Source organism: Leucopleurus acutus, assembly GCF_964270905.1.
Source record: "Leucopleurus acutus genome assembly, chromosome: 16".
In the NCBI taxonomy this organism is placed as follows: Eukaryota; Metazoa; Chordata; class Mammalia; order Artiodactyla; family Delphinidae; genus Leucopleurus; species Leucopleurus acutus.
In genome coordinates this window covers 75,827,282-75,854,767 of record NC_139158.1, presented here as the reverse complement: position 1 = coordinate 75,854,767, position 27,486 = coordinate 75,827,282, and the positions used below count along the sequence as shown (strand labels likewise).

Sequence of the window (27,486 nt, the reverse complement as noted above, 5' to 3'; positions counted from 1 at the left end):
CGAAAGTAAGCTGCGCCGGGCGGGGCCGCTGACCTGCTTGGGCCCGAGTCCGAGCACCAGTCGGCGGCGGCTTCGCTGGCAGAGAGAGGACGCGCTGGAGCCCGGTGAGCGACCCCCGCCCCGCGCCCCGGTCACGCATTTGCTCCCGCCCGCCGCGACCCCCGGCGCCCGCGCCGCCCCTCCACTGCCACTTTTGCCCCGACGCCCGCCTCAGCGCCCCCGCCACCTCCTCAGCCCCCGCGCCCCCATCACCCGCTTCAGCACCCGTCACCGCCTCAGTACCCGTCACCTTCTCAGCGCCCCCATCACCCACCTGACCCCCTGGGCCCTCTCCTCAGCGCCCCTCTTAGCCCCCTCAGCGCCTCCATCACCACCTCCGCCTCCAGCCTCATCACCTAGCTCTCCTCTGTCCCCCCATCTCCATCCTCATTTTCTGCCACAGCTCCCCCTTCATCTTCCAGCGTCCTCAGCTCCCCTCATCACCTCATTCATCCCCATCCTCTACAACCACCCTCCGCACCTAGACTCCCCACTCCTATTTCCAGGCCCTCATCACTTTAGCAAACAGCCCCCAGCTGAGCTCCGCCCCACCCTCTCCTTGAGGCCCCCAAACCTCTTCCACTGTCCCCCACCTCCCCAGCGGCTCCCCGCTCCAGCTTTGCCCTGGCACCTTCTTCACTGCCGCACACAGCCCTGGCTCTCCCTTGACCCTACAGTATCTCCATCAGGAGCTGCTGGGCGCCTGGGTGACAGGGACTCCTCCATCCTTTCTTATACTCTCTCAGGACCCTGGAGACTTCCCCCTGAAACCCAGCTCTAACCTCTTTCATCCCATCCTGGTAATTAATATTCCTCTCTAATTTAACCACTACAGCAGCTTGACCATCACTGATTTTCTTCATCCTGCCCTTATAGGCCTTGATTCCCAAAGAAACCCATTCGATTCTGCTTTTGTGGTAGCATTTCCTGTTCCTCTCTGCTCCTCCCTTTCCTTGCCTTTCTTTTTTCTTTTCTTGTTTCTTTTATCCCAGAAAATTTGTGAGTTTCTATTCAACAAGAGGAAGAAGGAATTTTCCTCTGAGCATTTTTTTCTAATTAGACAAACAAACAAAAAACCCTCTAAATATTGAACCTGTGCCATGAGAGCTGGGTTTGATAAGATGAGGGATGAGATTCCCCAAAAATATTCCCAGCAGGAAGGAAAGGGACTCCTTTCTCTGATGAGGGTAAAAGCTACTCCTCATGTAATGCCAGATCTATTCACAGTTTCCAACTATGAATGTTTTAAAACTCAGTGAAAGGGACAGTCGAAAAAGTCCCTTTGCTGAGGACTCTCAGTTAGCCACTCTTTCCCTAGCCCCAGCCCACATGATGTGTATGAGTAGGATGGAGAAGTTTCCTTATAAGGGGCTTCCTCTTTCTCTTACAGGACTACTGTCGAAACCCATCAAGATAAAAGAAAGAGGAGAAGGAAAGAACTGCAGATATCTAGCTGTCCTGAGGAAACAGCATCCTGTAGATGCTAAGCCTCCTGGTTATTGAAACGTAATTTCTTTCTCTTGATTCAATAGAGCGGAGGACTTAATCCGTTTGGCTGTGTTCCAAAGAGTAGTATAGGGATAACTGCTCACTAATTATGTACTATAGAGTACTGTAAGCTATAGAGTATTATATAGTATAAATGCTGGATGGAATGGTAAATACATGGTTTGGGGGTTCATAAAAATGTACTTCTTTCTGTTGTGGCAACAATATTTGTTTGCTTTGTAGGAGAGGAAAGTGAAACCTAGCAACTGCTTAAGTATCTTGGCTAAAGGCATAAATCAAACAGGAGTTTTGAATGGGAATTGATGACACTCCCTTAACCCCAAGAAAGTACAAGGATAAAGGGAAGGGGGAATTTGATCCTTTGAAATTTGATCCTAGATTGTGAATTTAGTGTTTTGTATCATAATTGAGCATTCGCAGAATTGAACACTTGTGCACATGATTAAAATCTATGTTTGACTCTTAATTAACGAATCATTAAGATGTAGAGGTAGAAAGGATTAGCTTGATACTATTTGGGTTTTTTTCCTGCTGGATGCTGTATTTCAAAAGGCACTAATAACTGTCAACCTGTGCAGACTTCCAGACAACTGAAAGTAACGTGAACGTGGAAGAAATCAGGTGACTCAGACATGGAGAACCGAAGACCTTGTCCGGAGGCCCGGCCCAGGAATCCTCATATTAACCACAGAGGTGAGCAAGGGTTTCTACCTTCAGATGGTCCCAGACTGATGATGGTTCCACTTATGATTTTTTGACTTTGCAACATGGTCCAAAAGCAATATGCATTCAGTAGAAACCATACTTCAAATTTTGAATTTTGAACTTTTCCTGGGTAAGATACTGTCTTGTGATGTTGGGCAGCGGCAGTGAGCTGCAGCTCCCGGTCAGCCACTCTGTCCCAAGGGTAAACAGCTAGTACACTTACAACCATTCTGTACCCAGACAACCATCCTGTTCTTTCAGTACGTTATTCAGTAAATTAAATGAGGTATTCAACACTTTGTTATAAAATAAACTTTGTGTTAGATGAGTTTGCCCAATGGTAGGCTCATGTAAGTGTTCTGAGCACATGTTAAGGTAGGCTTTGCTAAGCTATGATGTTTGATAGATCAGGTGTATTAAATGCTTTTTCGACTTAATGCTTTCAACCTACAGTGGGTTTATCGGGAAGTAACCCAGTTGTACGTTGAAGAAAATCTGTAATGGGAAGGAAATTGAGTTACTTATGAATGAGCAGGCCCACCAAAATAGACTGCATCTCTCAAGTAAAGAATGGTTTATTCCTGGGAATTCCCAGATGGCCCAGTGGTTAGGACTTGATGCTTTCGCTGCCAAGGCCCAGGTTCAATCCCTGGTTGGGGAACTAGGGTCCTGCAAGCCGCACAGCATGGCCCCAAAAAAAAAAAAGAGAATGGTTTATTCACTAGCTACAACATGAATGACTCAGACTAGACGACCGTCCCCTCTCCTTAAGAGAGCTTCTAAATGGGTGCAGTTCACTTTAGCAAAGGTAGTGTTGAGGTGTCAGAAATGGAAATAACTGTTTTTTTTTTTTTTAATATTTATTTATTTGGCTGCGCTAGGTCTTAGTTGCAGCACGTGGGATCTTGTTCCCTGACCGGGATCGAACCTGGGCCCCCTGCATTGGGAGCGCAGAGTCTTAGCCACTGGACCACCAGGGAAGTCCCCGGAAGTAACTGGTTTAGAGGAGCATTATCCAGTAGAAACATAATGCAAGCCCAAAACTTAATTTTTAATTTTCTAGTAGCATCATTAAAAACAAAAAGAAACAGGTAATATACATTTTAAAAACTTAATATAATAAAATTTGGTATTTGTCTTATTTAAGCCAATATATCCAAATAATATCATTTTATTATAATTGAATATATTTTACTATTATAGTACTTTTCTTGGAGTTTTTTTTCTTTCCAGGTTTATTGAAATATAATTGACATACAGCACTGTAAGTTTAAGGTGTACAGCATAAATGATTTGACTTACATGTATCATGAAATGATTACTGAAATAAGTTTAGTGAACATCTGTCATCTCATATAGATACAAAATTAAAGAAATAGAAAAAAAATTTTTTCCTTGTGATGAGAATTCTTAGGATTTACTCTCTTAACAACTTTCCTATATAATATATAATGGTGTTAATTACATTTATCATGTTGTACCTTATATCCCTAGTACTTATCTATCTTATAACTGGAAGTTTGTACCTTTTGACTCCTTCATCCATTTTCCCCTCCCCCAACTCCTTGCCTCGGGAAACCACAAATCTGATCTCTTTTTCTATGACTTTGTTTTTGAAGTATAATTGACCTGATTGATTGACCTGATTGATTGACAACATTATGTTAGTTCCTGTTACACAACATAATGATTCAGTATTTCTATATATTTCAAAATAATCACAGTAAGTCTAGTTACACAATCTGTTACCATACAAAGATATAACATAATTATTGACTATATGCCCCACACCGTACATTTCATACCCATGATGCATTTATTTTGCAACTGTAAGTTTGTACCTCTTAATTTGCCTCATCTATTTATCTTCTCCCCCTACCTCCCTCCCCTCTGGTAACCACCTATTTATTTTCTGTATCTATAATTCTGTTTCTGTTTTTTTGTGTTTGTTCATTTCTTTGGTTTTTTAGATTCCACATATAAGTAAAATCATACAGTATTTGTCTTTCTCTGTCTTATTTAGCGTAATGCCCTCTAGGTCCATCCATGTTGTTGCAGATGGTAAGATTTCATTCTTTTATGGATGAGTAGTATTCCGTTTTATATATATATGTATGTGTATATATAGTGTGTGTGTGTGTGTGTGTGTGTTTGTGTACACCCCACATCTTCTTTATTCATTCCTCTGTTGATGGGCACTTAGGCTGCTTCTGTATCTTGGCTATTGTAAATAATGCCGCAGTGAACCTAGGGGTGCACATACCTTTTCTAATTAGTGTTCATAGTACTTTAATAATCTTAATATTTGTATTGACTCCCCCCAGATATTCAAATATTATAATTTTAAGATGTTATCAATATAAAAAATTTTAATGAGGTATTTAACATGTTTTGCTGTTAAGTCTTTAAAATTCCATGTGTCATTTTACACATCTTAATTCAGACTAGTCATATTTAAGATGCTTAATAACTACACATAGCTAGTCACCGTGTATTTGATAGTACATGTCTAGAGTCCTAGGCACCAAAGCAAAGTTAGTTCCGAAAGCATCACTCTACTGTAGTGATTATTCTGTTTGCTCAGAACTTTCTAAAATGAAACTAAACTGAATGGATTCTTGCCTTTCCCTAAGTTTGCAACATGTCTTCTGAGTATCAGTCATGGAACGAATGAGGAGGAACTGTAGAACTTTATTTTATGAGCTATGTGAATGTTGAAAGGATGAGAAATGATACAATTTTCCATTCTTCCAAAATACTGAGTCTTCTAATCAGATCAGATTATTAAAAGTAGGACTTTCTTATGATGTCTTGGGAGTTTGAAAAGTAAATATAAAAGTAACAATTATAAAAATTTAAAGTTCGGTATTACAGTATTTATATTTTACCAAATTTTCCTTTATCTTGTCACATTAAAATTTTCTCGACAACATACAAAACAAGGAAATGTACATTAGTGGATTTAGGATCTGATGGCATGAAATGGTACAATCATCTTGAATATGATGTGCATTTGAAACTTTCATAACATTTGTTATCATCCAATCATGGCATACAGTCTTCTTTTGTTTATTTGTTCTTAAAATCTCCAAGTCATTCTGCTAAGTTGGGTCAGCTTTAGAATCCGTTTTAGAGAAAAGGAAATTGAAAGAAAAAGGGCTTGGGTATGTTTGCCAAGGTCACTTATGAAATGTGTGGCAGATCAAGGAAGACAAATTCAGCTTCAGCCACAGGATGATGTTAGCTTTCCTGTGTGTGCTGGGTATGTCTCCTTCCTCTCCCCACACCTCCTTGTCTGAGGCTTGGGAATAGATAAGTACTAGGTCGATGAACTCGTGCTGCAGAAAGGAGGAAAAGTTAATTTTCATTTTTCAGTTTCCTGAATCACAGTTTGAGTTTCATTTCTCAGTTTCCTGAAATAGAACTTGAGTTTTATTTTTCAGTTTCCTTCACAATCTATTATTTGGCTCAAAAACATCTTGGTAAAGGAAGCCCTACCTTCCCCTTTGCCATCTGATGCTGAGGAAGGTTCAAAAAGCATTTCCCTTTATGGTTTTATCCCATTTGATGTCTCTGTTGCCTATGACCTAATTGTTTAGAGGCAGAACAAATGGTCCTAGAGATCAGCAGGGTATTCCCAATAAAAAATTATTAGTATTTCTGTTAGTAATTAACATTAATGAGAGCTTTTCATGTGTCAGGTAGTATACTAAGCATTTTATAAACATTTAATCTTTACAGCAACCCAGATGGTGAAGCTTAGAGAAATTATGCAACTTAGCCAAGGTTATACAGTAAGGAAGTACCTAGACCAAGGTTTGAACCAGGTCTGTTTAGCTGTGAAACTCATGCTCTCACTGTTGTTCGGTACTGCCAAGAGACTGAAAGCAATGAGATGACCTTTTTGAGCCTCTGAAATAATCCCAGCTTGTGAGGATTAAATGAGTAGTTATCCTCTATCATGTATTAGGCACTCAACAAATGTTTATTTTTTCTGTTGCACCCTTTGAAAAAACAATATTTTTGTAATATATACAACAACCCTTGTAAACTAGTTTATATTTATCACGACTTGGTCGGAAACCTTTTTTCTCTCCAAATAAAACCTAAGCTCCTTAGTTGTTTTGGAAAATGAAAGTGTCCATATCATTGTGCTTACCCAAAATTCCCATTGTGTTTAGGGCCTATGGATGGAGAATTACCACCAAGAGCTAGAAATCAGGCCGATAATCCAGCGGCCAGTGCTCTCAGAGGAGGAGCCAACCAGCCCGGAAGGCATCCTAGGGCCAACAACCATCCTGTTCCTCATCGGCAAAGAGAAGAGAGGTTTGGGGCAATGGGCAGGAACCCACATCAGGGAAGGAGAAACCAGGAGGGGCATGCCAATGATGAACCTAGAGGCCAAAGACATGGTCAGGAAAATGACACCAGGCAGAGAAGTGGCAACCAGGAGGGAAGGAACCGCAGACCACCACGATCCGGTGAAAACTTTCAGCAGTGGCGGAACCCCCACCAAAAGCCTGCAGAACAGCCACAGCAGGTGAAGAAACTGGGCTACAAGTTCCTAGAAAGTCTTCTGCAGAAAGATCCCTCTGAGGTGGTCATCACACTTGCCACAAGTTTAGGATTGAAGGAGCTCTTGTCTCATTCTTTTATGAAGTCCAACTTCCTTGAGCTCATCTGCCAAGTTCTTCGGAAGGCTTGCAGTTCCAAAATGGACCGCCACAGCGTTCTCCATGTTCTGGGCATATTGAAGAATTCCACATTCCTCAAAGTCTGCTTGCCGGCTTATGTGGTAGGGATGATCACTGAATCCATCCCCCATGTTCGAAACCAGTATCCAGAACACATTAGCAACATCATCTCCCTCCTCCAGGACCTTGTAAGTGTCTTCCCTGCCAGCTCTGTGCAGGAAACTTCCATGCTCATTTCTCTCCTGCCAGCTTCTCTTAATGCTTTGAGAGCCTCTGGTGTTGACATAGGAGAAGAGACAGAGAAGAACCTGGAAAAGGTCCAGACCATCATCGAACATCTGCAGGAAAAGAGACGAGAGGGCACTTTAAGAGTGGATACCTACACTCTCGTGCAGCCTGAGGCAGAAGACCATGTTGAGAGCTACCGGACCATGCCCATTTACCCCACTTACAATGAAGTGCACTTGGATGAGAGGCCATTCCTTCGCCCCAACATCATTTCTGGAAAATACGACAGCACTGCTATCTATCTGGATACCCACTTCCGACTCCTGCGAGAGGATTTTGTCAGACCCCTGCGGGAGGGCATTTTGGAACTTCTCCAAAGCTTTGAAGACCAAGGCCTGAGGAAGAGAAAGTTTGATGACATCCGAATCTACTTTGATACCAGGATCATCACCCCCGTGTGTTCGTCAACAGGCATTGTCTACAAGGTGCAATTTGACACAAAATCACTGAAGTTTGTTCGCTGGCAGAACTCCAAGCGATTGCTCTATGGGTCCTTGGTGTGCATGTCCAAGGACAACTTTGAGACATTTCTTTTTGCCACCGTGTCTAATCGGGAGCAGGAAGATCTCTGCCGAGGAATTGTCCAGCTCTGCTTCAATGAGCAGAGCCAACAGCTGCTAACAGATGTCCAGCCCTCTGACTCTTTCCTCATGGTGGAGACAACTGCATACTTTGAGGCCTATAGGCACGTCCTGGAAGGACTCCAGGAAGTCCAAGAGGAAGACATCCCCTTCCAGAGGAACATCGTGGAATGTGACTCTTATGTGAAGGAGCCAAGGTACTTGCTAATGGGGGGCAGATATGATTTCACTCCCTTAATAAAGGATCCCTCTGCCACTGGGGAATCTCTGAGGAATACTGAGGGCTTGAGACATCCCAGAGTTAATGTCTTAGACCCCAGCCAGTGGCCCTCAAAAGAAACCCTGAAGCTGGATGACTCCCAGATGGAAGCCTTGCAGTTTGCTCTCACAAGAGAACTGGCTATTATTCAAGGACCTCCTGGAACAGGTAAGAGAAAATTTTTCAGAGCACATGACATCTGCCCTGTGAGATAGGCAAGGGAGGCTTGACTCTAGGTTTCTGGAATGTCTCAGTTTAAAGCATTGCCCTGAAATGGGCATTGAACTTGTTGAAAAAGCAGCTTCTCATAGTGATTTTCCAGTGAGGACCCATTGGTGTGCGTAGTAAGACTGCTGAGGGGTCAGACTTAGGGAGATGCATTACTTCTGCTCCGTTGCAGGTTATATTAATTTGCTTGATCTTATATAAATTTAAGTTAAATAATATCAGGTATATAATAGCACTGGACACCAAATACTGCTGTATATGATTTGCATCTGTTAACTCATTGCAACTCTGTGAGGTAGAAACCATTCCATTTTACAGATGGAAAAAACTAAGGCAAAGAGAGGTTGAATAATATGTTGAAGCTCACACAGATGACAAGTGACAGACCTAAGACTAGAACTCAGGCAGTCTAGAAGCCGGCTCCTGGCTTCTCTCTCTCTTCTCTTGGAAATATACTTCCCTACATCTTCCTCCCTGTGTGCCACTCTCTAATCCTCCTCTGAGATGATAGCTACTATTAGCAGTTTGACATGTGTCTTTTGAGATGTTTTCCAAAGTTAAAACTGATATATCTTTGTGTCTTTATGGGTATTTATATGTTTACATAGCACACTTTTCCTATTTTTTAAATAACAAAAACAAGATTATGCTCTATATATTGGCCTACAGTTTATATATATGTATATAACATGTACGGATATTTTTACATTCTTTACACTACAGTCACATTTAGAAATATACCTCACTCTTTTTTACCATGCCTGCATTCATGGCATGAATGCACCAAGATTTTTTTTTTTTGTTTCATAGACAGTGCTTAGTAAGTATTCATAATCTATATCTGTGTGTGTTTATCTCTGAGTACTCTGCTTATTATTTCTGTAGTTTTTTTCCTAACGTGGGAATTCACATTAATAGTTAGGGTAGGTACTGCTAAATTACCCTCCCAAAAGAATATTTAAAAAATAAAAAACAAAACAGGAAGAGGTTCTTTAAAAATAACGATAAAAGAATGGCAACTCATGATAAAAAATTAATGTAACAAAATGGAAAGTTCTTTCTGATAAGAAACACCCATATGATGGGAAAATCTGCATAATTAAAGTGATGCTTTCAGGGCTTTAGAAGAAGAAAAAGGATGTACAGTTTGTACTGCCACCGAGAATGAATTAGTGTTCCCATTTCCTTCTATACTTTCCAGCATTGTTGTATGTTATCAATGTTTGCTCATCAGCAGTTTTTGCTGATCTGAGAGGTTAGAGTTTTTGGCTCATTATTAATTTTAACTTTATGTTTTAATAAAAAATGGTTCAAATATTTTAAAAATTCCACGTTTCTCTCCTCCCACCATCCCACCCAGTACCTTTATCTAAAGCAATGTTATTGTCTTCCTGTTTATCCTTCCCGAGATAGTCTATGAATATTCAAGCAAATGCATACTTAGATTTATTTCCCCCCACTTTTTTTTGACTCACTATGCTAGAAAGCACTTTGCATGTGTTTTGCTTTGCTCACTTATAAAATACATTGGTGATCCTTTCATACTGGTGCATAAGTATTATCTCACTCCTGTTTGTGGCTGCATAATATTCCATTGTATAGATAGCTCATAATCTCTTTAACCAGTTCCCTATGGAAAGATTTACTGATACAAACAATAGGTCAGTGAATAACCTTGTTTGTGAGTCATTTCACACAGAAGCAGAGTATACCCAGGAGAGAAATCCCTAACTGAATCAAAGAATATGTGAATTAGTAATTTTAATAGATAGTGCCAAATTGTCCTCTGGAAATGTATATCACAGTGGTTAATTTGTATTTCTTTAATCAAGAGTGAGATTAAATATCCTTTCTTGTTTTTATTAGCTATCTATATAACTGTTTCTGTAGATTGCCTTTTCGTATTTGCCATATTTCTGTTGAATGGTTTCTTTTTCTTACTGATTTATAGAAGCTGTTTGTATTTTCAAAATATGCATGTTGCAACTAATTTCCCCTAATGTTATCATTTGACTTGAGACTCTTTAGCTCCAAGTATAGTAATATAATCATTTCACTCTAGGTTGATACACACACACACACACACACACACACACAGAGCTACTAAGAAACAGCCTACCTGTGAGTTTGAGAGGGATGTGACAACACGCTAGGTTGACACACACACACACGCAGAGCTACTAAGAAACAGCCTGTGAGTTTGAGAGGGATGTGACAAAGGGGGTCATTTTTGAGGTGGAAATCCCGAAAAGTATCCATTCCAAGGGGAAGGAAGCAGTAGGAGAGGATGGGGTAAATATTGAATTATAAAGATTTTCTTTCCTCCGAAGGACTCCTTAGCCATCCAGTCCTCCAAATTAGAAACATAGGAGTTATCCTTTTCTGTTCCTCACCCCAGCCAAACCATTATCAAGTTCCAATCAAGTTTATCTCTGAAACTTCTCCCCAGTCTGCGTAATTATCTCAACTGCTGGAGCCAGACCTTGTCCTCACTCACTGGAAGATGTCAGGAACCTCCCAACCAGTCCATCCCTATTCCACCTTGCCCGCTCTTACTCAGTTATCACTTTCCCAGGGAAGCCTCTTCTAATCTCATTGAGTAGGCCAGAATCCCAATTATTTGTTTTCTTGGTACCTTGTATTTCTCATTTCCCACATTTGTGATTTTTGCATTTGTTTGTGTGATTATCTTTCTCTTCTGCAAGTCTGTCAGGTCCAGGAAGATAAGAACCATGGCTATTTTGCTCACCATTGTATTTCTTGCACCTAACCCAGTGTCTAACACCTGTTTGGCACTCAATACATATTATTTGAAGAAAAAAAAGGAAGCAAGAAATTGTTATTTATCTATACTGAAAAGTATTCAGCTGTACTGAAATGTTTATTTTCTTGTATTGCTCACTCAACATTGAGTATTTTTTAGGACAGTGGCTTCTCAGCTTGACACAATGTAAGAATTTAGCTGTTTGTAAACAATTAATTATTGACCATTTATTAATGAGCCCATAACTCTAACTCCGATGTTGATTTCTGTGAGTTTTTCACTCCTATCACAAAGGCAAGTCTACTGTGGTATATTAAAAGCATTTCTAGGGCTTCCCTGGTGGCGCAGTGGTTAAGAATCCACCTGCCAATGCAGGGGACACGGGTTTGAGCCCTGGTCCGGGAAGATCCCGCATGCCGCGGAGCAACTAAGCCTGTGCGCCACAACTACTGAGCCTGCGCTCTAGAGCTCGCGAGCCAGAGCTACTGAGCCCGCATGCCACAACTACTGAAGCCCGTGTGCCTAGAGCCCGTGCTCTGCAGTAAGAGAAGCCCTACAATGAGAAGCCTGTGCACCACAACAAAGAGTAGCCCCCGCTCACCACAACTAGAGAAAGCCCGCGTTCAGCAACAAAGACCCAACACAGCCAAAAATAAATTAAATAAATAAATTTATTTTTAAAAAAAAGCATTTCTAAATAATTTGCTGTGTGAGATTGGAAACAATGTATATGTCCATCAACAGAAAACTGGCTAAAAAAATGCCTTACAGCCCTGAAAAACAAAAAGAGGATTCTTTTTATGTACTGATAGAGAACTATATTAAGTGAAAAAAGCAGGATGTAGAACGGTGAAAATAGTCTGCTACTGTTTGTATTTTAAAAAGGAAGGGGAAGGCTAGAAAAAGACTGTATATTCGTTTTTGTTTGTGCATAGAATGACTACCTCTGGAAAGTTACACAAGAAACTAGTAACGCCGGTTGCTTCCAAGAGGAACTAGGTGGCTGGGGGCAGAAGAGTGAGGAGGACATAACACACCCATTTGCGCTTCTAGGATTTTAAACCATCTCAATATATTACCTTAAATTTTTAAATAATAATTTGCTGTACATAATTACTCCTTTTAGAAAGTCTCTAAGTTTTTTAACTCTCCTTTTTCCTTGTTTTTTAGGCAAAACCTATGTGGGTCTAAAAATTGTTCAGGCCCTTCTAACCAACGAGGCTGTTTGGCAAATTAGCCTCCAGAAGTTCCCCATCTTGGTTGTGTGTTATACTAATCATGCTTTGGACCAGTTTCTGGAAGGTAATATCTGTAGGCAAAATTGTTCTCTGTTGGGAGTTCCCTGGTGGCCTAGTGGTTAGGATTCTGGGCTTTCACTGCTGTGGCCCGGGTTCAGTCCCTGGTCAGGGAACTGAGATCCTGCAGGCTGTGCAGTGTGGCCAAAAAAAAAGTTCTCTACTTTGAACCATCAGCAAGTTCAGTAGCTTTCTATTGCTCTTTAGATAAAGTCCACAGCCTGAAAGGCTGTGTGTGGTTTGCTCCAGCTTAATTCTGAACCTCATCTCCTACCTCTTCCCTTGTTCTCTCTAACTCCAGCAACCCTGACTGTCTACAGTTTCTTGACTTCCTCCAGCTTCTCCCTTGGCCCATGCTGTTCCCTCTGCCTAGCATGTACTTTTTCTTTCTCCCGCTGTCTCCATCTTGATGCACCCAGCCTGGATGGCTCCAGCTGATTTCCTCAGGTCTCACTTCATGTGGACTTGCCCTCTTGGCCCCAGACAAGGTTAAGACTCCTTTTGTATTTTTTCCTTCAAATACTTAATTAGCATATATGTACCAGTTTATTTGTATGTGTCTCTACCCTAGACTATAAACACTAAGTGGATTGGTCCTGTTTCTTGCTATATTCACAGATCCTGGCACATACTAGACACTCAAACAATACTAATTGCATAAATGAATGAATAAGTATTTGTTTTTCCTCTGGAAAATAATGCTTAGACTATTATTTTCCACTCTTTCATATCCTCCTTTCACCTAGATTAAATCTTCCTTATTCCTAGAGTATCAGTTTAAATTAGATCCTTAAAAATTAGATCTCTGCCCCACCCAAGCTAGTTAAGGTCCCCGTTATACACTTTTAGCATGTATTTATAGTATTAAGTTTTATTATGATAAAATGTTTAATATGTATCTTCTCTGGTAGACTGTGAGACATGAGAACAAATGAGGAACTGAGCCTGTGTTTTGACCACTGTATCTTCAGAAACTAACACATGCCTGGCACAAAATAAGCAATTAGTAAATATCTGTAGAGTGAATAATAGAGAACATTTACTAATGCTTACTTTGGGCCAGGCCCTCCCTAGGAGCTATAAGGATACTCTCTCGTTTATCCAGACTATAGCCCTATAAGGAAAGTATTACTGTCTTCAAATCACAGACAAAGAAACTGAGGCTCAACTTAAGTAACCTGCCCCAGGTTACATAGCAGTAAGTGTGCAGACAAGACTTGGGTCCCCAAGTGTCTGATTCTAAAGCCTGTGCTCTTAAGCACGACACTTTACTGCTCTGCAGGTCACATCATCTCTGGGACCTTCTTGTTCACTGGTGGGGTAGGTTCCCTGTAAGTACCAGTTTGTACCCTAAGGGACCGGCTGCAACAACATCCCAAACATACACAGCTCTCACCTGAGAGAATCCAGCATAGCTCCTCTTAACTCTGCCATGCTCTGCTTTGCTCCACAGGCATCTATAAGTGTCAAAAGACCAGCATTGTGCGGGTAGGTGGAAGGAGCAACAGTGAAATCCTGAAGCAGTTCACCCTGAGGGAGCTGAGGAACAAGCGGGAATTCCGCCGCAACCTCCCCATGCACCTCCGAAGGGCCTACATGAGTGTAAGTCCCAGCTTTGGAGATCTGAGGTAGCTCAAGGGAGAACTAACCGAGATAGCAGTGGCTTTCTGGGTAGGCAGTCCAGGGGAGATAGGGAGGCTCCACAAAGCTGTGAAGGACCCTGGTTCCTTCCAGCATTCCATTCGGGTAATCCTACGGTGTGATCTTTGCCCTCATAATCCAAGATGGGGAAAGGACAGAAAAGGGCACACCACCCCTCCCAGCCCCTGCCAGGGCCTTAAAGCTACTTCCCCAAAACCACCCATAGCACTTTTACTTACGGCCTGTTGACCAGGTAAGTATCATCTTCTAGCTGGGCAGCATTGTGCCCAACCAAAACTTTGAGTTCTTATTACTAAGGAAAAAAGAGAGCGGTCTCTACCACAGTATATTTGGCCTGCTTTTCTGTTGTATTATTTGTTTCCTTTTCTTACTAGTTGGTAGGAGGTTTTTAGACATTTTAGATATTAATCCTTTGGTTAAAGACTGGCTGTTCCTGTGTTAGCTTTGTTTTCCCTCAAGGCAGAGACTGAGTTTGGGACATGATGATACTTCTTCATCATTTCTTTCCCTCTGTTCTTGATAGATCATGACACAAATGAAAGAGTCAGAGCAAGAGCTGCATGAAGGGGCCCAGACCCTGGAGTGCACCATGCGTGGCGTACTACGGGAACAGCATCTGGAGAAGTACATCTCCCTCCAACACTGGAAAAGCCTGATGAATGGACCAGTACAGGTAGGGGTCATCTTGTGGGGCACAAGCATCTCTCTTGTCCCCATATTTGGCAGCAGAAGTAGAAGTCCAAAGCATTAGCTATAATCTGCTAAGATGCTGCTGTGATGTGAAAAGTTCCTTTTCGTGAGAAAAGGCAGCTGAATATACTAGTCAGAAACAAGACTCTGGAGCCAGTCTGCTGGATGTGAATACCGATTTTGCTCTAGGCAAGTTACTTAATTTTCTTGTTCCTGTTTCCTCTTTTATAAAGTGGGGATAGGGACTTCCCTTGAGGTCCTGTGGTTAAGACTCCAGGCTTCCACTGCAGGGGACACGGGTTCCATTCCTGGTCGGGGAACTAAGATCCCGCAAGCCGTGAGGCGTGGCAAAAAAAAAAAAAAAGTGCGGCTAATAACATTAAGTTGAACCCCGTGAAATTGCCAATATTTTTAAATTTAACTTGCAAAAATGGCAGTTTCTTACAGATCAACTTATTTCTTATAGGCTTGTTATTGAATAAACAAGTCAATATTTGTAAACCTCTTGATTTAATAAGTGCTCTAAGTGCTTGTTAAATTAAACAAAATCATAACGAGGCAACCTAGCACATATAGAGGGTCTGGGACTTGACAGACTGGTCACACAGACTTGTGACTTGAGCCAGTGTGATACTCAGGTCCCTCAGCAGTCAAGCAGGAATAATAATAACGCCTGCCTTCAAAGGATATTATAAGAAGTATCTGCTATCTGTGTATTTTTTTTTTTCTTTGTTGGCTGTACTGCACGGCATGCAGGGATCTTAGTTCCCCAACCAGGGATCAAACCCGTGCCCCCTGAAGTGGAAGCACAGAGTCTAAACCACTGGACCACCAGGGAAGTACCTGACACGATCTCTGTAAAGTGGTTGGCCAGGAATCCAGTGAGATGGTAGCTCTACTATCAATGGGTTGGTGATTTCCAGGGTTTCAAGCCCCAAAGCCTAAAAGGGTCAGTCAGAGTCCTATAAAGGACTGAAGCAGGCTAGATGTGAGGCGTTGGGAAGTAGCAAGGACTGAGGCAAACTGGAAAAGGGGTGGCAGCAGCCAACTTTGGCCATTTGTTGCCATTTAGGAATGCAGGCTCATTGCTCCCATAGCTCCTGATTTTTTCAAAAGAGGCAGGAAATTTTTGTTTTTAAATCTATGCAAGTCATATTAAATGAGCCAGTTGCCCAAACGTTGCATTTTTAAGAGAATTTTAAGGGAATTACCTCTTGATCCTTTGAGAAGACCTTTCCTCATGCTAGTTGTCATAGAATTCTCATGACTAATAATTCTTTCCTCAGAATAGCGAATGGGTTTGCTTCCAGGGCTGGAAGCATTCCATGATGCTGGAGTGGCTGGGTCTAGGTGTTGGTTCTTTCACCCAAAGTGTTGCTCCAGCAGGACCTGAAAATACAGGTAAGAGGTGCATGTCTGCCTAGAATCACATCTTAAGGTGGAATGGTAAAGACTAGAAGAGCAGGACTTAAAAGTAAAGAGCTATAATCAATCAGAAAAAGACAAATAATAGGTTAATAGGAAAACAGATAAAAGACTTTTAATAAGCACATCACAAAATAAATCCTCATGGTCAATAAACATGAAAAGTGCTCATTAGAAATGAGAGGAATTAAAACTACAATGATAATACTATTACACACCTACTAGATTGGCAAAAATTTATATGTTTGATATAATCCCACATTGAAAGAATGTGGAGCAGTGGGAACTCTGATATGAGGCTAATGGCGATATTAATTGGCAAAACCACTTTATGATAAAAGAAAGGCAGATGGAACTCAAATATCCATCCACATTTGTACACCAGATGGATAAATTACAATCTATTCAGATAATGGATACAACTGTGAAAAGGATTGAATTACAGCATATACAGCAATATGTATGACTCAAAAACATGCTTGGGCTTCCCTGGTGGCACAGTGGTTGAGAGTCCGCCTGCCGATGCAGGGGACGTGGGTTCGTGCCCCAGTCCGGGAAGATCCCACATGCTGCGGAGCGGCTGGGTCTGTGAGCCATGGCTGCTGAGCCTGCGAGTCCGAAGCCTGTGCTCTGCAACGGGAGAGGCCACAACAGTGAGAGGCCCGCATACCGCAAAAAAAACCCAAAACCATGCTGAATGAAAAAAGCAAGTTATAGGAAAATATTGATATATACAGTATGATTTCATTTATATAGAGCTCAGAAAAGTCAAAACTAGATGATGGTGGTTGTTTGAAGATATATATATATTATATATGTGGTAAAGTTAAAAGGGAGGTATGACTAATATAGAATTCAGGTTAGTAGAGCCCACAAGGGTCTTCAAAGAAATTGGTAACTTTCTGCTTCTTAAGTTGGGTGGAAGGTACTTGGATGTTCATTTTATATACTTTTATAATCCTTTAAGTTGCACATTTACGTTGTATACTTTCCTTTGTATATGTATTTGACATAAGTAAAACCTTCTTTAAAAAGGCATACATTCATGTGATTTTTTAAATGTAACAAAAATGTATGCAAGGAAACCTAAGTCTCTCTCCCCTGTCATTCCTCCCATTTCCCTACCCAGAGGTAACCACTTAAACCCCTTAAGAATGTCTTCATGCATCTTAGCTCTTATAGGTACCCTTTTTCATCCTTTGGCTTCAAGAGTCTCCATCCCTGTCCTGACTGCTTTCCTCTCTTAGCCAAGGCAGAAGGGGAGGAGGAGGAGGAAGAAGGGGAAGAGGAGGGTTCGCTGATTGAGATCGCAGAGGAGGCTGAACTGATTCAAGCAGACCGGATGATTGAGGAGGAAGAGGTGGTGAGGCCCCGGCGACGGAAGAAGGAAGAGAATGGGGCAGTACAGGAGTTGGCTAAAGTGCTTCTGGCCATGAGGCTAGACAACTATGGCCCCAGGACAGCAGCCGGGCAGGAGCAGGCTGCAGGAGAGTGGGAGGTAAGCTCACTTCCTCGTAGCCCCTGCAAGTCCTAACAGAGTAGGAAATGGGAGTTCAGTTATTATTGCCAGGTGGGTGTGGGTAACTCTCCTAAACAGGCCTGAGAGCATATGTTCTGACCAGAACCGCAGCCCCTGATTTTCACTCACTTCTGTTGCACCATATTCACTGCATCCTCATAATTAGCTTAAGTTACCCTTTTACAACCTAATCCTAGTATAAGATAGGTCTAGGGCTTCCCTGGTGGCGCAGTGGCTTAGAGTCCGCCTGCCAATGCAGGGGACACGGGTTCGTGCTCCAGTCCGGGAAGATCCCACATGCCGCGGAGCGGCTGGGCCCGTGAGCCATGGCCGCAGAGCCTGTGCATCTGGAGCCTGTGCTCCGCAAAGGGAGAGGCCACAGCAGTGAGAGGCCCGCGTACTACAGGAAAAAAAAAAAAAAGATAGGTCCAGTTTCCAAGAGTATAAAAATTATGGCCTTTTAGAGGGGCCCTGGCAAGAAATGCTAACTTAGAAAGACAGGAAGTAGGTAGCCAAGTGCTTCTCTTGAACTTTTAGAGAAGCGCAGCACATATGAGTCAGATCAAACACTTACGGTCTCAGTGCTTGGTGCTTTCATGGATATTCTCTTTTCAACTACAAACAAGTCTGTGCATTAAGATTTTAGAGGATTCAAGTAAAACAGAATGAAGTAAGCTATGTAGACTGGATGGAATATTTATCCTTCAATCACTCTGAAATTTGATATTTCTCTTAGAGCCAGAATAGTATAAATGCCCAGACTTTCTGTCCGCTCCTTCCTTTGGTAGAACCTAGTGGTCCTCAGAATTTACCGTGTCTTACTCTGACAATAGAACACTGAACCCCACTGATGATTTAAGGGACTTTAAGGGCAGCTTTGAATGCAGCTTTCTCCAGTCTGCTGGCTTTGAATCTGATCTCCTAGTTCAGTTCAACATCTCTATGCGAGGGACAGAATCATGAGCCCAATACTTGGAAGCATGGATTGGGCATCTGCCATGTGGCCTCTGGAGGAGTTGAATTGTTTGGTTTTGAAGCGGAGGGGGGTCCATAGTATTGTGACATCTATCTGGCATGCCAGTCCTTCTAAAGGCTCATGCAGAGCCGGGGGGAGCACTTTCTCCGAAATGGTGCCTTTTACCCACTTGTTAAAGGTACTATCTTGATATAACGGCATTAAGACCATCTTAGCAGGACCTGTATGGCATTTAACGAGAGAGACGCACCTCCACTACTGTCATGACATATGCTTTAGGAATGAGAAGCAGACTGTGGTCAAAGATGTTCAGTAATGACTAGCGCCAGCACTCTTCTAAAGTGCTTTCCATGTATTTACTCCTTCAGTCAATCCAGCAACTCTGTGAAGAGGTACTATTGTTATTCCCATTTTATGGAAGGGGATGCTGAGGCACATAGAGGTTCAGGTTCAGTAACTTACTCTAGGTCCCGCAACATATAAGAGGTAGATGGGACTTTGAACCCAGACAAACTGGCTCCAGAGCCCTCATTTAGCAATGAAATATCTGTTGGGAGAGTGTGAGACACTTAGAGAAGTTCATCAGAGATGACAGCTCCTTTTTTAAATGTGCTCTAGCCCCCGCCTCGGGCTTAGAACCAGGCCCACCTCTACTCAGTGACTCTGACTGGTATTGATATCCACAGACCCAGCGCAACCAGAAAAAGAAAATGAAAAAGAAGGTGAAGGTTGAACTTCGCAAGCTGAACACCATGACTGAGGCCGAGGCCAATGAAATCCAAGATGTTTGGCAGCTGGACCTGAATTCTCGCTGGCAGCTTTATAGGTACTGTGCCCACCCCACCCCCACCTACCCCCAGCCCCAGCCAGCCCATGTAATTTCCCCAGGGGGTTCCTTTCCTGTTCCTAGAATATAAGCCCTTCAGATCTTCAATATTAGTGTTAACCGACGATTGATTGAGCACCCCACTGAGCTGAGTGCTAGATGCAGCCATGGGATAGAATAGACACGCTTGGTTCTACCCTCACAGGGTTTAGAGGCTATCCAGGAAGACAAATCAGTTAGTTCCACAAATAAAAAGTTACAAACAGGCATCAACACCAAGGAAGAAAAGAGCAAGGAGTGCTAAGAATATTAACATGGGAGCTGATCTGATCTGAGATATCTAGGAAAGTGTCATTGGAAGCAGGATCTGGAAGATGAGTAGGCATTAATAAGGCCAGTTGGGAAGGGGGAGCAGATGAGCTTGCAGGGACCACACGGGTAAAGGCCTCGAGGGGGGAGGGAGCATGTTTGAGAAATTGAAAGAAGGCAGCCAGCATGGCTGTATCTCAGACAAATAGAAAGTGAGGTCAGAGAGGTGGGCAGGGGCCAGACTGTGCAGGGCCTCTTAGGGCTGAAGAGTACCACTGGAAGGTTTTACAGCAGAGTGGTGAAATGATCTGTTTTACTTGTGGAGAGTTACAAGTAATTCTCCACAATTACAAGTAATTGTGAGGGGAGGAGTGGGGACTCGGGCAGGAATGGAGTAGGGACAGTTTGTGAGAAATTCTTCCTGAAGCTTTTAAAGTCCCTTGCTCTTGTCCAGTAGTTAACCTCTGTTCTTTAGCCCCCTCCTTCCTTAGCTCCTGACCGCTTATATACATCTCCCTGCACATCATTTTGTTGGCCATTTTGGACTCTCAGGTCCCTGCACATCTGGGTCTCTCCTTTCTCTGTGGCTTGTAACTTCCTCTAGGGTGTAGGTTCCACTTCATGCACAGGGCACACTGAAGGGGCTTCCTCCACCTTCTCAGAAAGCACATGGCTTCCTCTCCCTGGTTCTTCACATTCTCCAGGCTGTGGCTACAGATGTACCAGGCTGACACCCGCCGAAAGATCCTCAGCTATGAACGTCAGTACCGCACATCAGCAGAGAGAATGGCAGAGCTGAGACTCCAGGAAGACCTGCACATCCTGAAAGATGCCCAAGTTGTAGGAATGACAACAACAGGTAAGAAAGCATAGAGTTCACTACTGTTGCCAATGCCTATCAGATTATCTAGGACAGGTAAAGAGAAACTTCTTTAGTAGGTTAGAGGAAAATACCATGAAAAGCTATTGGAAGCAAGCTGTGTTTAGGGTTCTCTTGGTGAAATTCACCCACTTGCTTCTACTGCATTTAGAACCTCAACAGTGACAACATGGGGATGGTGCTCTGGAGACCACCCAGCAGCACTCATTCTCATGCAGTGGTCACCGTGGCCCTGGGTGAATGTGAGGACTCAGTTGTAACAGACCCAGGCTCGGGGGTCACCAATCCAGAAGCCCAGTGGCACAGCGAGTCCAGTACATCCACTCAGAGAACTCTCTTTGTTCTCTTGACTCGAGGTGCTGCCAAATATCGCCAGATCCTGCAGAAGGTGGAGCCTCGGATCGTCATCGTGGAAGAGGCTGCTGAAGTCCTTGAGGCCCACACCATTGCCACCCTGAGCAAAGCTTGCCAGCACCTCATTCTGATTGGGGACCACCAGCAGGTAGGCCAGGGGCCCCTAGAAGATAGGCTGCCTCTCTGCAGGAGTGGAATCAGGAATCAGACAGGAAGACCCTGGTCTCTGCTTTACCAGTCCTCAAGCTTATTAGTGGCTATCTGTGACACCTCTTTTCCTCACCTCCCATGTTCAATCTAAGAGCAGGTGCTCTTAGATTGGGGGCATGTTTTAGAGGTAGCATTATCCATTTCAGGTTCCCTTTGCTACTTTTTTTTTTTTTTTTTTTTTTTTGGCGGTACGTGGGCCTCTCACTGCTGTGGCCTCTCCCTTTGCAGAGCACAGGCTCCAGACGCACAGGCTCAGCGGCCATGGCTCACGGGCCCAGCCACTCCACAGCGTGTGGGATCTTCCCGGACCGGGGCACGAGCCCGTGTCCCCTGCATCGGCAGGCAGACTCTCAGCCACTGCGCCACCAGGGAAGCCCCCCCTTTACTACTTTTTAATAATCTACCGTGGCCTTTTTTTTTTGCGCTGCGCGGGCCTCTCACTGTTGTAGCCTCTCCCACTGTGGAGCACAGGCTCCAGATGCGCAGGCTCAGCGGCCATGGCTCACTGGCCTAGCCGCATCGCGGCATGTGGGATCTTCCGCGACTGGGGCACGAACCCGTGTCCCCTGCATCGGCAGGCGGACTCTCAACCACTGCGCCACCAGGGAAGCCCTACCGTGGCCTGTTAAAACAGCGTGTTCCCCATCCCACTGCTTCCATTTTTGCCACCTTCTAATCCATTCTTCATAAAGGAGCTAAAAAGTAAATCAGGTCATGTTACTCCCCAGCTTAAAACCTTCCAGTGGTTTCCCATTGCACTTAAAATAAAAATCAAGCTTCTGGGGCTTCCCTGGTGGCGCAGTGGTTAAGAATCCGCCTGCCAATGCAGGGGACACAGGTTCGAGCCCTAGGTCCGGGAAGATCTCACATGCCGTGGAGCAGCTAAGCCCATGCGGCAGTACTACTGAGCCTGTGCTCTAGAGCCCGTGAGCCACAACTACTGAGCCTGCGTCCTGCAACTACTGAAGCCCACGTGCCTAGAGCCCATGCTCCGCAACAAGAGAAGCCACCACAATGAGAAGCCTGCGCACCGCAATGAAGAGTAGCCCCGCTCGCCGTAACTAGAGAAAGTCCGTGCACAGCAACGAAGACCCAACGCAGCCAAAAATAAATAAATAAGTCAAGCTTCTTAAAGTGGCCTACAAAGGCCAGTATTCTCAGGGTTCAGCCTGCTTCTCTGACCTCACCTCATACCACCATCTATCTCATTTGCTCACTGTGTTCCCACCCTCTTCTTTCTGCTCTCTCTTATGGCTTGCTCTTTGAATGACTGGTGACTTCCTCCATGCTGGTGTCAACTCAGATGTCACTGTTCAGAGAGGCCTATGTAAAGAACCTCCACCCCTGGGCATTCTGTCCCATCACCCTTATTTCTTGGCTTCATGGCCTTTGTCACTCTTTGTCCTTAGCCTGTTAACAACTAAAGCAGTGCCTGGAACACAGAAGCCACTTGAAAAACATTTGATAGGTGGGTAGATGGATGGATGGTTAAAATACATTTTCAGTGGAGAATCCTCAGACGTGTTTCTCTTCTCAGCTGCGCCCCAGTGCCAATGTGTATGATCTGGCCAAGAATTTCAACCTTGAGGTGTCCCTCTTTGAACGGTTGGTGAAAGTAAACATTCCCTTTGTCCGTCTGAACTACCAGGTGAGAAGCTAGACCTTTGTTACTACCAAATGTCCAAGGGAAGGCTCCTGGGAGCCTGCCAAATGCCAACAAGAAAGCTTGGCATTTTTATTTCATTAAAATACTGCTAGTTTAGTAATGAAATGACTCTGTCAGATTTATTTTGTTTTTTTGTTTTAAAATACCGGAAGTTCAGCCTGTGTTGAGTTTGTGTCAGATGAAGGAGCTGTTTACATTCTGCTCTTTTTTCCCTATTATTCTTTTCAAATGTTACTGCCCCAGATTTTCCACTAGCAACTTAGTCTTTAGAAAACTGTCCATTTTACTCTTTGCCCATGTTTTTAATGACATACGTGTCTTGTTTCAGCACCGCCCATGTTTTTAATGACATACATGTTTCAGCACCGCCCATGTTTTTAATGACATACATGTCTTGTTTCAGCACCGCATGTGCCCTGAAATTGCCCGGCTTTTGACACCCCACATTTACCAGGATCTGGAAAACCATCCCTCTGTTCTCAAATACGAGAAGATTAAGGTGAATCTGCCCTACCTGATCTTTCTCTGATGCTGTCAGCAACCTAGGAGGTTATATTTTCCTCAGGACAAAAAAGGGCTTTCAGAAGGGAAAACAGCCAGCTTTCTAAAAAGCTGCCTATTGGGAATTCTCTGGTGGTCCAGTGGTTAGGACTTGGTGCTTTCACTGCCGGGGCCTGGATTCGATCCCTGGTTGGGAACTAAGATCCCTCAAGCCATGTGATGTGGCCAAAAACAAAAATCAAAACAGTAAAAAGCTAGTTATTAAGAAGAGGAATAGAATATAAGTTGAGAATACAGACCTGGGTTTTTGAATCCCAGCTCTGCCATTTAGTAGCTGTGTAACCTTTAGCAAATTATATACCAATTCTGAGGGTCAGGGTCTTCTTTTGTACATGAGAATAATGGTTGCTGCTTCGTAATATTATTGTATTGAAGGAGATAAGGTATATAAAGCATTCAGCACAGTGGAATGCTCCTAAATTAAAGATTATGGTACAGAGTATGTAGAAGCCTTCTAAGGTCCTTCCCTGGGACAGGGTCAGTGGCCAACGCACATGAAGGTAGAAAAAACTACCATGAATGTACCTTCTCTTCTTTTTCTTTCCAGGGGGTCTCTTCCAACCTTTTCTTTGTAGAACACAACTTTCCTGAACAGGAAATCCAAGAAGGCAAAAGCCACCAGAACCAGCACGAGGCTCGCTTTGTGGTGGAGCTGTGCAAGTACTTCCTGTGTCAGGAATACCTGCCCTCCCAGATCACCATCCTCACCACCTATACCGGGCAGCTTTTCTGCCTGCGCAAACTCATGCCTGCCAAGACATTTGCTGGTGTCAAGGTCCATGTGGTGGACAAATACCAAGGGGAGGAGAATGATATCATCCTCCTCTCACTAGTGCGCAGCAACCAGGAAGGCAAGGTGGGTTTTCTCCAGATACCCAACCGCATCTGCGTGGCCTTGTCCCGTGCCAAGAAGGGAATGTATTGCATTGGAAACATGCAGATGCTGGCCAAGGTGCCCTTGTGGAGCAAGATCATCCATACCCTTCGAGAGAACAATCAGATAGGCTCTGCCCTCCGGCTGTGCTGCCAGAACCACCCTGTTATCCACACTTCAGTATCCAAAGCTTCTGACTTCCAAAAAGTGCCCGAAGGAGGCTGCAGCCTACCCTGTGAGTTCCGGCTGGGCTGTGGGCACGTCTGCACCCGTGCCTGCCACCCCTATGACTCCTTGCACAAGGAGTTCCAGTGCATGAAGCCATGCCAGAAGGTGATATGCCAAGACGGGCACCGGTGCCCCCTTGTTTGCTTCCAGGAGTGTCAGCCTTGTCAGGTGAAGGTGCCCAAAGTCATTCTCCGGTGCGGCCATGAACAAATGGTCCCTTGTTCCATGCCTGAGTCAGATTTCTGCTGCCAAGAGCCTTGCCCCAAGGTCCTGAAATGTGGGCACAGGTGCAGCCACCCATGTGGTGAAGACTGTGTGCGGTTGTGTTCAGAAAAGGTCACCGTGAAACTCAAGTGTGGGCACAGCCAAAAGGTGAAGTGTGGCCATGTGGAGGACCTCAGGTATGACCTGCCAGTCAAATGCACCACCAAGTGTGGCACCATCTTGGACTGTGGGCATCCATGTCCCGGCTCCTGCCACAGCTGCTTCAAAGGGCGCTTCCACGAGCGCTGTCAACAGCCCTGCAATCGCCTGCTCATCTGTTCACACAAGTGCCAGGAGCCGTGCATTGGTGAGTGCCCGCCCTGCCAGCGGACCTGTCAGAACCGCTGCGTCCACAGCCAGTGCAAGAAAAAGTGTGGGGAACTGTGCAGTCCCTGTGTGGAACCCTGTGACTGGCGCTGCCAGCACTACCAGTGCACCAAACTCTGCTCTGAGCCCTGTGACCGACCCCCCTGCTACGTGCCTTGTACTAAGCTGCTGGCTTGCGGCCACCCCTGCATTGGTTTGTGTGGGGAACCATGCCCCAAGAAGTGCCGTGTCTGCCACCAGGAAGAAGTCACCCAGATCTTCTTTGGCTTTGAGGATGAGCCAGATGCCCGCTTTGTACAGCTGGAAGACTGCAGCCACATCTTTGAGGTGCAAGCCCTGGACCGCTACATGAACGAGCAGAAGGATGACGAAGTTGCCATCAAGTTGAAGGTCTGCCCTATCTGCCAGGTGCCCATCCGCAAAAATCTGAGGTATGGAACCAGCATCAAACAGCGGCTGGAAGAGATTGAAGTTGTCAAGGAAAAGATCTTGGGCTCAGCAGGGGAAATTGCAGTCAGCCAGGAACAACTTAAGGCCCTACTGGAGAGGAAGAATCTCCTCTACCAGCTGCTCCCTGAAGACTTCCTGATGTTGAAAGAGAAGCTGGCCCAGAAAAATCTGTCAGTGAAGGACCTGGGCCTTGTTGAGAATTATATCAGCTTCTATGACCACCTGGCTGGCCTATATGATTCCCTGAAAAAAGTGCATGTCTTAGAACAGAAGCAGGTGAGGACTCGATTAGACCAGGTCCATGAGTGGCTGGCCAAGAAGCGTTTGAGCTTCACCAGCCAGGAATTGGATGACCTCCAAAGTGAAATCCAGAGGCTCACATACCTGGTGAACCTGCTGACCCGCTGCAAGATAGCAGAGGGGAAGGTGAGAGGCCGCGTAGCAGAAGAGGTCTCCAGAGTCCGGAAGATCCTCGAGGGGACGTGTAAGTTCACCCGGGAGGATGAACAGCTTGTGCAGAGAAAGATGGAGGCTCTGAAAGCCACCCTTCCCTGTTCTGGCCTGGGCATCTCAGAGGAAGAACGAGCGCAGATCGTCAAAGCCATAGGTTACCCTCGTGGCCACTGGTTCAAGTGCCCCAATGGCCACATCTATGTGATTAGTGATTGTGGGGGAGCCATGCAGAGGGGCACGTGTCCTGACTGTAAGGAGGTGATTGGGGGCGTGAACCATACTCTGGAAAGAAGCAATCAGCTTGCTTCCGAGATGGATGGGGCCCAGCACCCTGCCTGGTCTGACACGGCCAACAACCTGCTGAACTTTGAGGAGATCCAGAGGATGATGTAGGAAGATGACATACCGCTGCCTTTTGCCCCGGCCACCGTATGGCTGGGGCCGGCTCCCCCATGAAAGAACCGAAGTTTGTTTTTTATTACTGTCCTTTTAGTCTTAGCACCTATTTAAGGATCCACTTTTAGGGCTTGCCCACATTTGTTTCTAGATTTACCCCTGCTCTAGAGTAAGCACTTTACTTCCAGAACTGAGAGCGAAGTTAACAGGTCTCTTCTCTCTTCTGCAAGTTAGTGGACAGACTGCCTGAAGCATGTTTGGGGCTTCCACCCAGGCTACCTAGTAGTGTCTCTGGATCCTGACTCAGTCACATGTTTTTTCCCGCAGTGCTCCAGAGGCAGATAGGAGCTCAGTGAAGCAGACTCATTCTAAATTGCCAGGACCTAACTTGCACACTCATTTCCAGTCTAATAAAGAGGCCCAGAGGAGTTGTTTATGAGCTGCTTATCCTTTCAAGGAGCACAAGAATCCCTCCTACCCTTCTCCTCGGGCACCCTCATTCTAGGAGACGGAGGCACGTGATGAGACAAAGACTTCACTGACTAATCCTGATGTTACATATTCACTGAGAGTGGGGGAAAGTGTGATAGACCACAGCTGGGGGCTTATGCAGCAGGCCCAGGCCAACTAAGGAGTGATCCCTGTACCCTTCCTGGGACTTGCACTTTGGGATGGTTGAGGTTTTTTTCCCTGCAATAGGAGAGGCTCAGTAGCTGTGCTGGTTCCCCAGGGCCTTGAAAGGACTAAACTCTCATTTAGTACCAGCAGCGCCTATCCAAAGTGTGACCCTTTTGTCCCAACACCCTCTATTGCAGCTTTTGCCTGGGCAGGGTTAGCATGCCAGCAGCTTCTGTAGGTCCCAGGTCCATACCAGAAGCCAGCCCCCAGGCCTGCTGCCTGCATACGTATTCCCTCAGTCCAGTGTTCCCTAGAACTGACACTTAGGCATCTCAGGTCTTTCTAATGTTGGCGAGAAAACGTCCCTTTGCTATGTATACATTTCCTTTTTTGTCTTTACTATGCACTTTAGCCTATAAAGCCAATTAATAAAAAC

General features: G+C 44.5%; 1 protein-coding gene across 3 annotated transcripts; it reads left to right on the top strand.

Annotated features, from left to right (window-relative positions):
* ZNFX1 (zinc finger NFX1-type containing 1) lies at positions 1-27,486 on the top strand. 3 transcript variants are annotated; one of them, XM_082857750.1, is made up of 15 exons: positions 1-104; positions 1,430-1,545; positions 2,135-2,241; positions 6,435-8,243; positions 12,238-12,369; positions 13,816-13,964; positions 14,548-14,697; positions 16,001-16,115; positions 17,387-17,637; positions 19,321-19,460; positions 20,474-20,628; positions 21,006-21,151; positions 22,751-22,861; positions 23,283-23,378; positions 23,988-27,486. In XM_082857750.1, exons 3-15 carry the CDS (start codon positions 2,181-2,183, stop codon positions 26,427-26,429), a joined length of 5,757 nt encoding a protein of 1,918 aa, XP_082713876.1. In that variant the 5' UTR covers positions 1-104; positions 1,430-1,545; positions 2,135-2,180; the 3' UTR covers positions 26,430-27,486. The 3 variants fall into 3 exon arrangements, with proteins under 3 accessions (XP_082713876.1, XP_082713875.1, XP_082713877.1); XM_082857749.1 differs by having other exon boundaries at positions 2,127-2,241; XM_082857751.1 differs by lacking the exon at positions 12,238-12,369 and having other exon boundaries at positions 2,127-2,241.